Source organism: Aquila chrysaetos, chromosome 13 (genome assembly GCF_900496995.4).
Source record: "Aquila chrysaetos chrysaetos chromosome 13, bAquChr1.4, whole genome shotgun sequence".
NCBI classification, from domain to species: Eukaryota; Metazoa; Chordata; class Aves; order Accipitriformes; family Accipitridae; genus Aquila; species Aquila chrysaetos.
The window spans coordinates 36,300,723-36,313,737 of record NC_044016.1 but is presented as its reverse complement, the minus strand read 5'-3'; the positions used below and the strand labels follow the sequence as shown (position 1 = coordinate 36,313,737).

Sequence of the window (13,015 nt, the reverse complement as noted above, 5' to 3'; positions counted from 1 at the left end):
AGATGCACACACTATCCACAGGGACTTGTTATTTTTTTCTCAGGTATCCCTGAGGTTTGATAATCTAACACGAGAGAAACATTTCTTAGAAACATGACGGAAAGGAGTTACATACAGCTATGATTTACACAAGATAGTCACTGACAAACCAAGACACAGAACAGCAAACCCCCCGCACCCCAAAAAAGTTTGTGCTTCATAAGTTGATGAAGAATGTTGCTTTTGGGATAAAATAAAACAATAGATACAGTACAACAAGAGATGTTTTGATGCAGTAATGATTAATAAGAGTTTCAAAGAAATGGCAACTGCTTTATCTGACAAATTAAAGAATCCATGTAATAATTAGTCCAAAAGCAGTAACAGACTAGAAGTTCAAAAAGTGTTAATTAGTACATGTACTAACCGGGGTTTCCTCCAACACTGTATCTTCTCTTGGTCTTTCTGATAGCAAGCTAAGCCTCTCATTTGGTCTCTAGGAAATGGGTAACAATGAAGAGAAAAAAGGAAAACAAGCACAAACAAGGTAAGGGGACAGTAAAACTAAAAAAAGCTAATAATGAAACCAGGCAGAAAAAATAATTCACAGAAAGGCAACCACAAACCCAGAAAATATGAATATGATGACTCCTTAAGCCCCATTCAAAGCACAGTAGCATCACAATCAAAAAATACCTTTTTTCCCCTACACTATTTACATTACCGTCGCACCTACGTACAACAATGTTCCCCTGTTACAGGCGATAGAAGAACATACACTCAGGGACAGTAAACCCAAATACCTTTCCACCTAAATTAATACACAACTTCAAAGAAACAGAGAAGAACATATGAAGGATATCCATAGTAATGTGATGAGTCTCACTGTATACCAGTTATTTGCAAAAACTACATTACAAAAATCACATTAAACATACAATATGAAAATTGTAAAATCAATGTTAAATTGCATATAGTTGACAAATATATTTGGAGGCTCAACAGTCAACAACATAAAGCCTACGGTGCATTTATAAGCCAGGCTGAGGCACGCACGCAGTCTATTCTGGCAGAGTAGGACAGGAAAAGGTTTTGACAGAAGCGGGATCACCACTGAACAGAAGCTAACACCATCAGTGGAGGGGCCATGATAGGGAGTGCGATGACACAGCAGCTGAGAAGATAAGAGGTGGGCCGTGAACTATCTAATGAGACAAGAGACCAGACATTTGCTTTTACTATAGCAGAGAGGTCAGTAGTCAAAGGACTCAAAGAGCAGCAAAAAGAGGAGTCAGACACATGCAGTGAGAAACTAATAATACTGTTAATCCAAATTATACCTAGCCGATTTAAAAGGAAGACCCCATGTTAGTCAATACTGCATGCTTCAGCTCAGAGAAACTAGGAAACACACATGTAAACACCATCTAGAACAATTAAGGTCAGTTCTGGCATAGGTCAGTATCTCATTTAGAGCTATCTCTAGAAAACAATCATTTAAGATCGTTCATGTTAGTATTTGCTGGGCAGAAATCATTCCTCCCTGGTGCAGCAGAAAGCACAGCAATGACTCCTGCCTTTCTTTTGCTACAGTGAGTTAGTGGAAACTTCACCTCTGCCAGGAGAGCCAAGCTGATTACACAGATTGCAAACTTCCAGCTCCTCACAGAATACAACTAATGAGCAGAGCAGCTTATTCTTAAAACAAGTATTCAGAGCTTAAAGTTCAACAACGTTTTCATAACATTTTCATTTCAAATCAACCTTTCAAGTATGAACATCCCCCCACAGTCAGTGGCTTTCCACAGAGATTACAGTGTCAGAATGAGGAAACAACTGCAGATCACGGTACTTTCAAATACCCAGGCTAAGTATAAAAGTGTAAAACCACCAAAGTTGTACCAGGAGTTTTGTTTGTTCCTATTAAGATGATCCTAAGTTACAAGTCCTCATACCATTAATCGTAAAGATGACGAAAGTGTACATGATGAACGTACATGAAGATGAAACTGTGTAGTGGAAAGCCAAATGGTGGGAGGATAAAACTGAGACTGCGCTGGATAATTCATAATGAAAACCACTAGCACAAAATCCTGTTCATGTCAGAGTGATCTGCTGTCTGAAACAAGGGTGAGTAACATGGAAGCTTTTATTGCAACAACACCTTTTGAAAGGGAAATGGAAGCTACAAGGAGGACAAAAGCAAGACCAAGATTTCTGGTGAACTCTGGATGACACATACGACTCGGAACTTGGAATTTGAGAGGCAAGGTTTTAGTTCAATCTGGGAAAGACAGCATGCTGGAAAAGACAGAAGATTATGTTCTCATGATAATCAGGTAACATGAGTCAAACAGAGGGACAGGCACAGCTGAAGCTTCAAGAGCAGAATCAGAGTACCTGGTAAGAAGGAGGACAAAGTGGTAAGGCAAAACTGACAGCCTGATGTGGGGGTGACAGAAGTCTGGAGAAGAGGCCAGAAAGCCTAGATGAAAGACCGTGTCTGTAGCTGAACTCTGAAAGAACCAAACTCACTGAGGTTTGATTTAAGTGAAACTTGGGGGATAAATGTATGATTACAGCAGCAAACAAAGGACAGGTGGACAAACAATATACGAGCAGCAGAGGCATTCAGCAGAGAGCTGACCGCGAGAACAGACCCCTCTCTCTCTACGCAGGTATAACACCAGCACGCGGGAGATGCCATTCGGGGCATTGCCTTCCCATTATAACTGCGTCCTGGTAGCAGGCTGCCAGCTGGACATGTCAGTTGCTACAGCCACTTGAAAGTGGCTTCAAACGGCATTTCCGAGATCAAGCAAATGACGTACAAATGCAGTCACGGACGGCTCGTGTTTTAACTGGATAGTCCATTTCAAGTTTGGATTACAATGTTTATTAAGATCTTACTGAGTTTCATTAGAGTCAACTATGGTAATCAAATATAGTAGAAGCTCAAAATCTTGATACATCACCAACCTGATCTCTGGAAAAGGTCCACTTACTAGAAGGGAGATGCAACAGTTGTAAAACTTGTAAATATTCCTTGTAAGGGTTGTGTATGTGAAATCAGCATGTCTTCCATTAAAAATAACAGCAACAACAACAATACTACTACTACTACAAACATATGAACCTGCTGTACTAGATCAGAGTCCTGATCCCTACAGGACAGGATCTTCTCCCAAACCTACCAAAAGCAGCAAGTATCAAGGGGTTTCACAGGAACTTACAAGAAATTCAGCTACTTACTGTAACAGCCCAGCCCAGCCTGAGCTGGGCAATTTCTGTCCTGGCCTGATATGGCAACTTCCCCATTCCGGACACTCACCACCCCTCTCTGCTACCCACTGCCCTCAAACTGGGAAATACAGAAACCAGTGTCAGAGTTGGCAGGAACAAGCAAGAGAAAGGGAAACAGAAGTAATGAAGTGACTTATAAAGCTGAAGAAAAAAGAATGGCTGAGAGTACCAAAGCCCAGTAATTTGTGTCTCTACTTCCTGGAACCTAAGTTAAAACACCACTTATACATACACACCTTGTGTATGTACAACCATATTGCAAAACTTGACAGAAACGGTAATAGACATCAATACTGAATCTTCCCGAAGTTTGCTGAGTCAACTGGCACTTCTAATTTGCCTGCTGGTTTAGAATACTAATTTCTACTGGCTTCTACATATACTACATAGCTCTCGGATTTTGTACATCGCAATATTTAGAATATCTTTCAAAAATTAATTAAAAGCTGCAGTGCTGAATATTCCAAGTAACCTGACTTTCCACTGAATAACCCAGCATTATTCTGAGAGGCAATTTTAGGAATGGGTATGCTTGTATGCTTTTGGCCAAAAGCTCCATCTTCAACACTGTCCAAAGTGTAGCAAACTCTGAACACGCTAAGACACTGAGTAATATTTAAAAATATTATATAACCTTTTCTAACATTTTTTTCACATGCAGTCTTTTAACCAAAACTGTGTTGTCCTAGAAATACAGTTCCTAGCAACCTAATATTGAGCATCTGACAAGTAAATAAAGCCTCATGACTTTAAGTATGTATACAACTAGAAGTAAGGAAAAACACTTCCGAAGACATATACTCCATCAACAATATCAGGTATACAGATGGCTGAAACTATTATTCCACTTACATTTTGCTCCTCTGGTTCTAATTTTGGAATTTTGTGCGACTTGCGCTCTTCCGATCGGGAAGAGTCATGCTTGCTACTTTTTTTCCTTTTCTCTTTTCTCCCTTCATGTTTTGCCTTAGCATACTCACTCGCTTGTACTTCATTTAAAAGGTCCCCACACAGAGAGGACTCAAACAATTCCCTGCCGTTCTGGATAGTTTTGGTTATTTTTAATTTGATCTCTGGTGAGCCAGTCTTCTTTGGAATCACCGTTTGTGAAACTGATGGTGGTGGTGGAGGTGGTGGCTGTGGAGGGGAAGGTTTTTCCAGAACTTCGTGCGGCCTTGCGTTAGAGTTTTCCATTTGGTAATACTCTGGGGGACTAAAGTTTCTGACGGTACCAAAACCATTGGCTGAACCATTGGGATATTGACTGTACGTCTGGTATTTGGCTTGAGGTTCGTACATATTGATTGTTGGTGGATAGCCATTAGTGATGGGTGGAAGGTCCTCTGTCGTGGGTGTAGGGTACTGAAAGCCTTGCTGTAGGGCAGTTTCGTATGGCGTTTGTCCACCATCTTCAGCAATGTCACTGCTGGCATCAAAGGCATCCTCTTGGCGGATGTTGGCTGAGTCAATGAGTTGAGGTGGTTGCTGAATTGTGTTTCCCATGATCCCTTGCATGAAAGAGAAAGAGAAATCCATTGTTCTGCTCCAGCATCCTTAGCTTTCCCTTTTTCTCATAGGGCCTAAAGGCAGGGGAAGGGAAATAACAAGTCAGTGTAAATCAAAAGATAATAATTAAGCAAATTAAATTGTTGAGAAAAAAATAAAGAGATCTAAAGACCAATTTCCCCCTCTCCATTCAGTAGCCACCCTCTCCTGGATTTAGAGAGGACTGGTATTACTGTATCTTTAAAAAGGGCTATTTACACATTTCTGCAGAACAGCTTTTTTGGCTGACCACTTTCTTCTTTTCCAAGACATTTAAAGAAAAGTTATAAGCACCTACAAGTGCTTTAAAACTATGAGCCCAAGTGTTACGAAGTCAGAATAATGGTGCCAAAATTCCAACCACTCTCTACAGCCCTCCTAGTCTGGCGTTAGGAAGCTTTATTCTAACACAAAGCAGTAAGACAGCAGACTTTGACCCTCAAGCATACAGAAGATACCAAGTTCTCTTGACACCATAGTCCCTGCAAACTGAACAAGCCAGAAAAACCACAGAAAGACCACTCGAACAAGAGAGAAACCTCTTCTCTTCCTCCCCACCTCCTTGCCAACACTCGAGACAGATGAGCAGCCCTTAGGCCAGCAGGAGACCTAAGCCATGGGCTTTTCTGAACAATGGCACAATTAAAGCGAATAGGTCATTCCACCTCAGCTGCTGGGAAAACCAGCTCATAGCATATGACAGCCTCAGATGGAGTTTCCCAACCTGTTCCCTCACCAGAAAAGCAGAGTAGAGGTTGCACTCCTTGGCTCTCAGCAGCTGAAGAGGGTTATTCTCCTCACTCCCCAACTCCCAGCCTTGTTTTAATATTAAACACTTTAGGGCTTAAACACTACATGGTTCTGAGGGAGAGAAAAAAAGCCTCGGCATCAAAAGATCTCCAAAACCTGAGGTTATTCACAGAATTAGATTACAGCTGAGAAAGCTGTCGTGCAGTTTCAATTTTCCATTGCATATTAAAACACCAAAATCAGACTAAATCAAAGTTAGATTTCCAAAACTCAACTACTGGCTCAGAGAAGGCTTTTGCATTCACCTAAATAATCTCAATGTTCAATAAGAAGAAATATACAGTGACCTAAACTTCAGGTAAGAAATACAAGTTTGCTTCCAAGCAAGGTCAGTTTAGCCCTTCCAAAGTAAACATAGCCCTGTATTGTTTATTCTGCCTTTGTGTAGGCATAAAGGAGGGTTACTGTGCCCTTTTGGTCAGCATTTGAAACGACATTAACACATCCCACAGATACTTCTCATAACAAGAATCTACATATAACCCTGCCCACATTAAATTCTCACCCTCCCAATGCAATACATCTCAATACCTTATCTAATAGTTTTCAAAACACTAAGAACACTTCCCTCCCTGAGACTGCAAACAGAAATTGAAGTAATAACAGCAACAAGTAAGAACTTGACCAGAATTTTGCTGTATGTTTTGTGGACTTCATACTCAGATTATATTGATGGTTGTATTCAGTGCAATCAACTAGGGGCACATTTGTCACAGTAATTAAGCGACTTAGGAAAAGAACTTAATAGCACAATGCTATGCAGCAAAATTCACTAATTGCAGTAACTTTTAAATCTTGTGGCTGTAAAACCATCCCTTTTCTCCAGCAGCTCTCTGCACATCAGCCACAAAACCAACACAAAAATGTTACTGTCAAGGGGACAGCATGTTTGAGGGACAGCATATGGAGCAAACAGGATTGCATATCAAGGTCAAAAACACAAAACCACCACCCATTCTAGGAAGAGGAAGTGGGACTGTTTGTAGTATTTATCAATTAATTGTTACTTTACATCTGCCAAACTGAAGAGCAAACAACAGATTTCTCACACTAGTAAGAAATGGCACTCTAGGCTGCTTTTATTTGTTACTAAACCCAGGTTCAATCTTTTTTTGATTCTGAATATTTAAAAAAAAAAAAACAAAAAACAAAAACCAAAAAAAACCCGACTTATCTTGAGAAGCTGCAACAGTGCTTCAGTCATCCTGGCACATCCATTGCTGGATGGACAGAGTCAAACAGAAACAGTTTAAGAAATTTTAGAATTACTCTTGACTTCCCAGTTTTTTATTGTTGCTGTTTTCTTTTAATAGTAATTAGATCACTTTCTTTTACCCAAATACTCTGAAAGTAAGACCATCCATTTAGTTTAGTAGAACTAAGCAGCAGAATGTTAAATAAGGATTCTGTTAAAGTACATCACACCAGGACCCAAACTTTGGGGTGGCCACCATAAACTATAAAAAGCAAAAATCAACTTGCAGAAATCAAAACTTTATAAAACAAAAAACTATACAGCATTCTGTGCTTTGTTAAGAATAACTTTGCTAATGTCACATGGTATTTGAATAATACCATGAATGCTTTATGTTTTCCTGCTTATAAGTCTGATTAAGAGTGGAAACTTTTTAAGTTTTGGGTCCTGCTGGAGGTTGCTAATCTGATGCAGTAAAATAATTTAAATGCTTTTCATTTCTCTCTTCAGAGGGAAGAGAAAGATGGTAATTAGTTTAAAAGACTTTTTTTTCCCCAGGTGCAGGTTCTTTGGCCCTACTTACAATGTCAAATATCAAGGCAGAACACTCATTTCACTCAATAGTACAGTTCCTCTAACGATCAAGTATCTCATGGTGTAAGAGAAAAAACCCCTCACTGCTGCTACCAGAACAACTAATCCTCATCCAGCCAACACCATCAGATTTAGAGCCTCCACAGACCCTCGTTTTCAAATCAGCAATGGATATTTACATTCAGGAGACTGCCTTGAAACTGTACATCTGTATAAACACCTTCTAGTCATACAACTCACCAAGTACAGACTGATAACTTGTGCCTCAACTGTTGCATCAGGGAGAAAAAAAAAACCCTCTCTCCTACTACTGTGACCTGTGGGTTACACGACTTGGTCTTGTAACCAGTTCATTCCTCTGGCAGCCGTTTAATGGCACGTCACTGTGGACAACGTTATAGAAATTCTGATTCATTGCCCAGCTGGTATTTTGAATTCACTTAAATCTTCCTTAAAGACTTCTCTAAAATTGAGCCACAACATCAGGTGAGGCTGCATTCAGAACACTAGAAAGCTGTTCATACAATCCACAGCCAAGTACTTCAGTTTTAGAAGCCCTGAAATTGTACAACAGCCTAAGCAAAAGATTTCTGCCCTAAAAAGCATTACTCTACCCCATTTCTTTGAAATAAGAACAGACCTTTTTCTATTACACTGGTGACTTTCAGGCTTTTCTTAAAAAAGCCTCCACACTTTAAAAAGTTGGGATACAACCTAAACTATTTTGTGCAGCATTTCACTGGGACACCAAGGTTTATTTATTCTCTGGGATGTTACAAGCGTACATCTGGCCGATTACAACTTACTAGTATTAGGCTACTCATATTCACCCGTTCTAATTCCAACTATAAACATTCAAAAGTTGATGATCTACAGACTGCCGAGTGATTTAATAAAGACTGTTTATGAGCCTCAGCCCTAACAGGAAGAACTCCCTGTCACAAGGCTAGAGCACTAAGCCATGACAACACTACAGGCTTCTCGTCACGGTCACGTCCATCTGGGTCTACAGCAAGATGCAATACTTGATCAACGTAGCCAGCAAAAGTCCTTACCCGTATGCAGACAAAGAACGCTCTTGCCAGGACAGCTTATTTTTCTCAGAAGGGCTGAAATAAGGTATAGCAGCAAAAATGCAGTTTTGCTAGTGTTGAGAAGCAGAAGTTCTCTGCTGATACCTTGGTACAACTATCCCACTGAAGCGGTATTAACGAGATCCAGACACAGTATTAACAGAATTCAAAAGCTGCACGACAGTGTCTGGTCTCTCTTATCTCCTCCACATACAGCCCTCCAGGTCAAAGTCTGCCCATGCTGTATCAGTCCCCAGCTGTGACAGTTCCTAAAGCTGTCAATGCACTCGCTTCCACAGGCACTAATTGAAGAGGGTGGGTCATCAGTGTGCTTCATTTTGTTACGTGACAAAAGTTGTGGATTAACGAACTTCAAAACACTCTACCTACAATGGATTTAGGAGTTACCAGTAAAAGAAAATAGTTTTGATTTTCTTTTTTTTTTCTTTTTTTTTTTTTTTTTTTTTTTAAGTAATTCCTTTCTGAAGCTGACCTGTGTAAAATAGTTCTTGATGCCAGCCTATGCTTCATAGCCAGGACAATTTGTACACCTGCCTCATTATCTTCCTATAGAGGCTGTAGAAGCAAGGATTATTGCTTCACTGAATTGCTACTCTCAACAGTCTTAAAACACTCCCACAGAGCTGACATCATCGAGAGCTTCTTCCTTCAGAGTCTTTCGCTGTCATCATGGTTATCACACCCAGACTTTCCCACCCTTCTTCCTTTCCAAAACTCTGCACCAGTTTGTTCATTTCTCAGTTGCTACCCAGTGAGATGGCATTGGGGCTGCGTTACAGTGAAAGGACAGCCCCCGGAGCCACTGAAATAATAGAACAAAACGATGAATCCTGAACACATAGGAATATCAACATTTAAACCTAAGGAAGGATTACTTTGTAAAAGTCACTTCCAAGCTCTAATGCAAAGAATACCCCATTGTTGTTGAAATATCAACAACAGGCTCAAGAGAGCTGTACTTATCCTTCCTCAGCAGAGGAACACTACATAAAACCACAAGTGAATGTGATTTTCAGTGATACGCGTTGATCTTGCAGAAAAGTATATCAGAATAAATTCTTCGCACTACAACAGCGATCACTCCATTAAATTACAGTATTAGCCTCCTGCAAGCTGTAGAATTTAGCTTCCAAATATGACCCATAACAGATACTGCACCGATATGACCTTGGAACTCAACCAACAGATAAAGAAACAATTTATTTCAAGGTTTATAGGAAATGGATACTGTATAGCAGCTGGGTAACAACTTGAAATCAACCATACCTTCAAAACTCAACTGAATTTCCTAATGAGAGAAAGAGAGTTTGTTCTCTGAAACTGGGTAGCCAGCATTCTGTACTTGGCCTTTCCCACAGCTGTAGGATCTTCTGGCTGAGCAGGAAAACAGTTCACAGACACTGCAACTCTGCACATGGATGCTGTTTGACCAAATATTTTCATGTTGCCCATGGGAAAGTCACAATTCAAAGTATCAGAGGAATAAGTAAATGAAATAAAAAATATAAGCAGTATGAGATAAGGTAGGTCAACCTAGCAGAGCTCTTACAGTGCCCTTTCTTAAATTAACACCAAGTTTGTTTCACTTCCCATCCCAAGCTTCTTAGCTTGACTGAGCCTAACTTGAAAAAATCAGTTACACCTTCAACAGTGAGCGCCCAGTCATGGGAAGTTTCAAAAAGATTAGCAGTCCTCTGGGTTCACATTTTTCACTAACAATTGCACTTATCTAAAGCCATTTTTAGCACAAGTATTTCACAACTTCACTCTCAGAAAACAAGGTACTTGCAAAGTTCTCAAATATTGCTTTCATGCTGCGGTAGACTAAATAATAACTGATCTCTCAGATTATCAAACAATTCTGAACAATGCTGATCCCACTTGATGGAAGCTTTTCTTCCTCCCAAAGAGGGAGTTTTGTAGGTTTGCACAAAATACAGCAACACGGTAGGACTCACCTATAAAATACGCAAACGTGCATCTATCCACTGTATTATTGCTCAATCGGAAAGAGCTCAAAAAAAGCGAGAAAAGATCCACTAACTATGCAATGCGTAAGAGAAATTTCCTAAATGTCAGAAGCACCCTCCACTATTCATCACTGAACAGGAGCCCAAGGTAAAAAATCCCAAGCATGAGGAGGGAGGACTGTCTCCAAAGCCTGCTGGATGCAGAACTCAGAGAAACTGGCTGTACCTAGCCAGAGGCCCAGAAGCTGGTGCAGAACAACAGTGCTTTCCCTGAACGACCGAGAGCCACGGGGTTCTGTGTGCTTTCTGCCCACTGCTACCAGCTGACGAACCCCGCTCAGACCAGCACAGACGCCTGTGAATCTGAGGCTGGTTATCGCCACAGTGGTGAGCTGCCACAACATCTACTGATAACAAGTCTAGCATGTACATATTTTAAACCAAGTTTCCACAAAACCTTTTTGAATTAATGTCACCCTTTTCTATTGGCAACCACCACGTGGGTAGCCCTGCCTAAAGCAGCTGGGTTAGCACTTGGTTAGAGGCAAGGCATTTTACATAGATGGAAAGTATCTGCTGTGAGAACAGAAACTGTCCTACTGGCTCACTGACTGAGTTGAAAAAGCAGTAATTTGAGTCAGCCTTATGTGTTCAGTGAACGGTGCCACTGCCTCGTCACCCTGAGCTGGACTTTCTATCAACCGTCCTGAAAGCAGAAGTTCTAGGCCGTATTTGTGCACAAACAACCACTCAGCTCCTCTCCACATAGACCTAAATCAGAGAGATTCAAAGATCTGTTCATACCCTACCACCCCTTCATTACCCGAGTCACCACACATACGTTTACTGCTATTTTCCACACTGTTTCATTCCAATGTATGCCTGTATCTAACCCGCGCCTGTAGTGCTCATCTCAAACGTCTAATCCACGCAGCAACTATTCTCAATAGATGTTCACTGCTACATGTGTTTTACAAACAGAGAGCTGTTTGGCTGGAACAGGCTAGGTTGGTCGGGGTTTTTTAAGTGATGCAATTGACTGCTGTCATGTTTCCATTCCTCCTCTCAAAACTTGAAGACTGCCCAGCTGGAACCACATGAAATGTACAACTTGGCTTTTGCTGAATTTCAGCATACACACCTGCCACCAAACTCCTCACTAGAATTGAACATTACCTACGCTTTTTCTACAGTCATGTCAAAAATCACCTGGAGCGCCGCCTTTATCAACTATAACAGCATCCTGTGGTGTTCAAATGATATGAACTGTAGACAGAAATAAAATAATTACTGATTCCTGCATTCAGTATTTGCAGTCTGCTTTGTCCCACTTTGTTCTGGATGTCCTTAAGAAATCATGCATGGAAAGTTTTATTTACATATGTTAAGACAATGCCAAGTTTTTCAACAGCATGTAGATTCATTAGCAGAAAAACTGTAGCCTGTGGATTTCTACTGACTTAGCTGGACTGAGCAGTCTCTTCTGGCAGACACTGACGGTGAATCAGAGGCCTCTTGACAAACTTTAAATCATGTGGTAAGGCTGACTACTTCCCTGTATACCTTTTTAAAGGTGGTTTGTTTGTGTTTTGGGTTTTTTTAAGTGCCAGAAGAAATAGTCATGTCTGTAATATGGTTTTGATAAGGCCACTTTTAACAAGCTTCCCATGGTGACATGGAAAGAAACAACTCGGACAGCAGCCAAGAAAATGCTATGCATTAAAAAGAAAAAAAAAAAAAGGAGAAAAAGGGTTTGTCTTGAAAATGGGCTTAGAGTACTCATTTGTCTTTAGAACCTTGGGATTCAAATAGGAAACGTCGAGGAAAATCTTTTGTTCTTCAGGGAAAGTCACAGATTGATATTCACGTAAAACCAGAAGTCAGATCTTTGGCAATACCAAATATTGTAAGAGTCGTGACATGCTTTCACGTATCAAAACCAGCGTAATAACTGCAGTGTATCTCATGCGAATCCCTTCAAACTCAGGCAAACTTGCCGAACTGAAAAATGCAAAACACAGTTGTATTAAAACAAAACATACAGTCTTTGATCATCATCCTCTACTCTTACTCTGTACTTCATAAAGGACATGCTCACTTTTTGGAGCAAAATCTTTTCAAGCAGTTCGTTAAAGTTTTGTTTTGCTTTTTTTTTTTAAATCTAACTGCCAAAACATTCTCTGGGCATCTCTACAATAAGCCACTGGAACACCTAAACAGTCACCAAAACAGGCTACCATTTTTTCTGCAGCTATGATTACAGACTACTTTATGTAGTCTTTTGGGTTGGTTACTATATATAGAACTGTTATCAGTAAGATATTTTTTTAACAACAAACTGAAAATCTTAAACCCGTATTAAAATAGCCGAGTGTATTGACAGTCAAAAGAAAGCAGAGTGAGACACAGAACAAAGTAGAATACAATACAACAGTACCGCAAAAAATAAAAATTCCCAGAAACGACAAATCCTTCGCTTACATGCAGTTCTTAAGAGCACGCAATGAAAACATTTTTATCTGAGA

At 40.2% G+C, this 13,015-nt stretch overlaps 1 protein-coding gene across 7 annotated transcripts in view; it reads right to left on the bottom strand.

Moving 5' to 3' along the window:
• Positions 1–13,015, bottom strand: part of NSD3 (nuclear receptor binding SET domain protein 3) — a 53,464-nt gene that overhangs the window by 35,567 nt on the left and 4,882 nt on the right. For all 7 annotated transcript variants that reach the window (XR_005933868.1, XM_030035514.2, XM_030035519.2 and 4 more), the window contains exons 2-3: positions 4,135–4,862; positions 407–475 (exon numbers count right to left, since the gene is read on the bottom strand). Coding sequence is in view for 6 of the 7 variants with exons in the window: in XM_030035514.2 (XP_029891374.1) it covers positions 407–475; positions 4,135–4,818 (753 nt within the window). In the remaining variant the exon portion in view is untranslated. The remainder of the gene's footprint in view (positions 1–406; positions 476–4,134; positions 4,863–13,015) is intronic.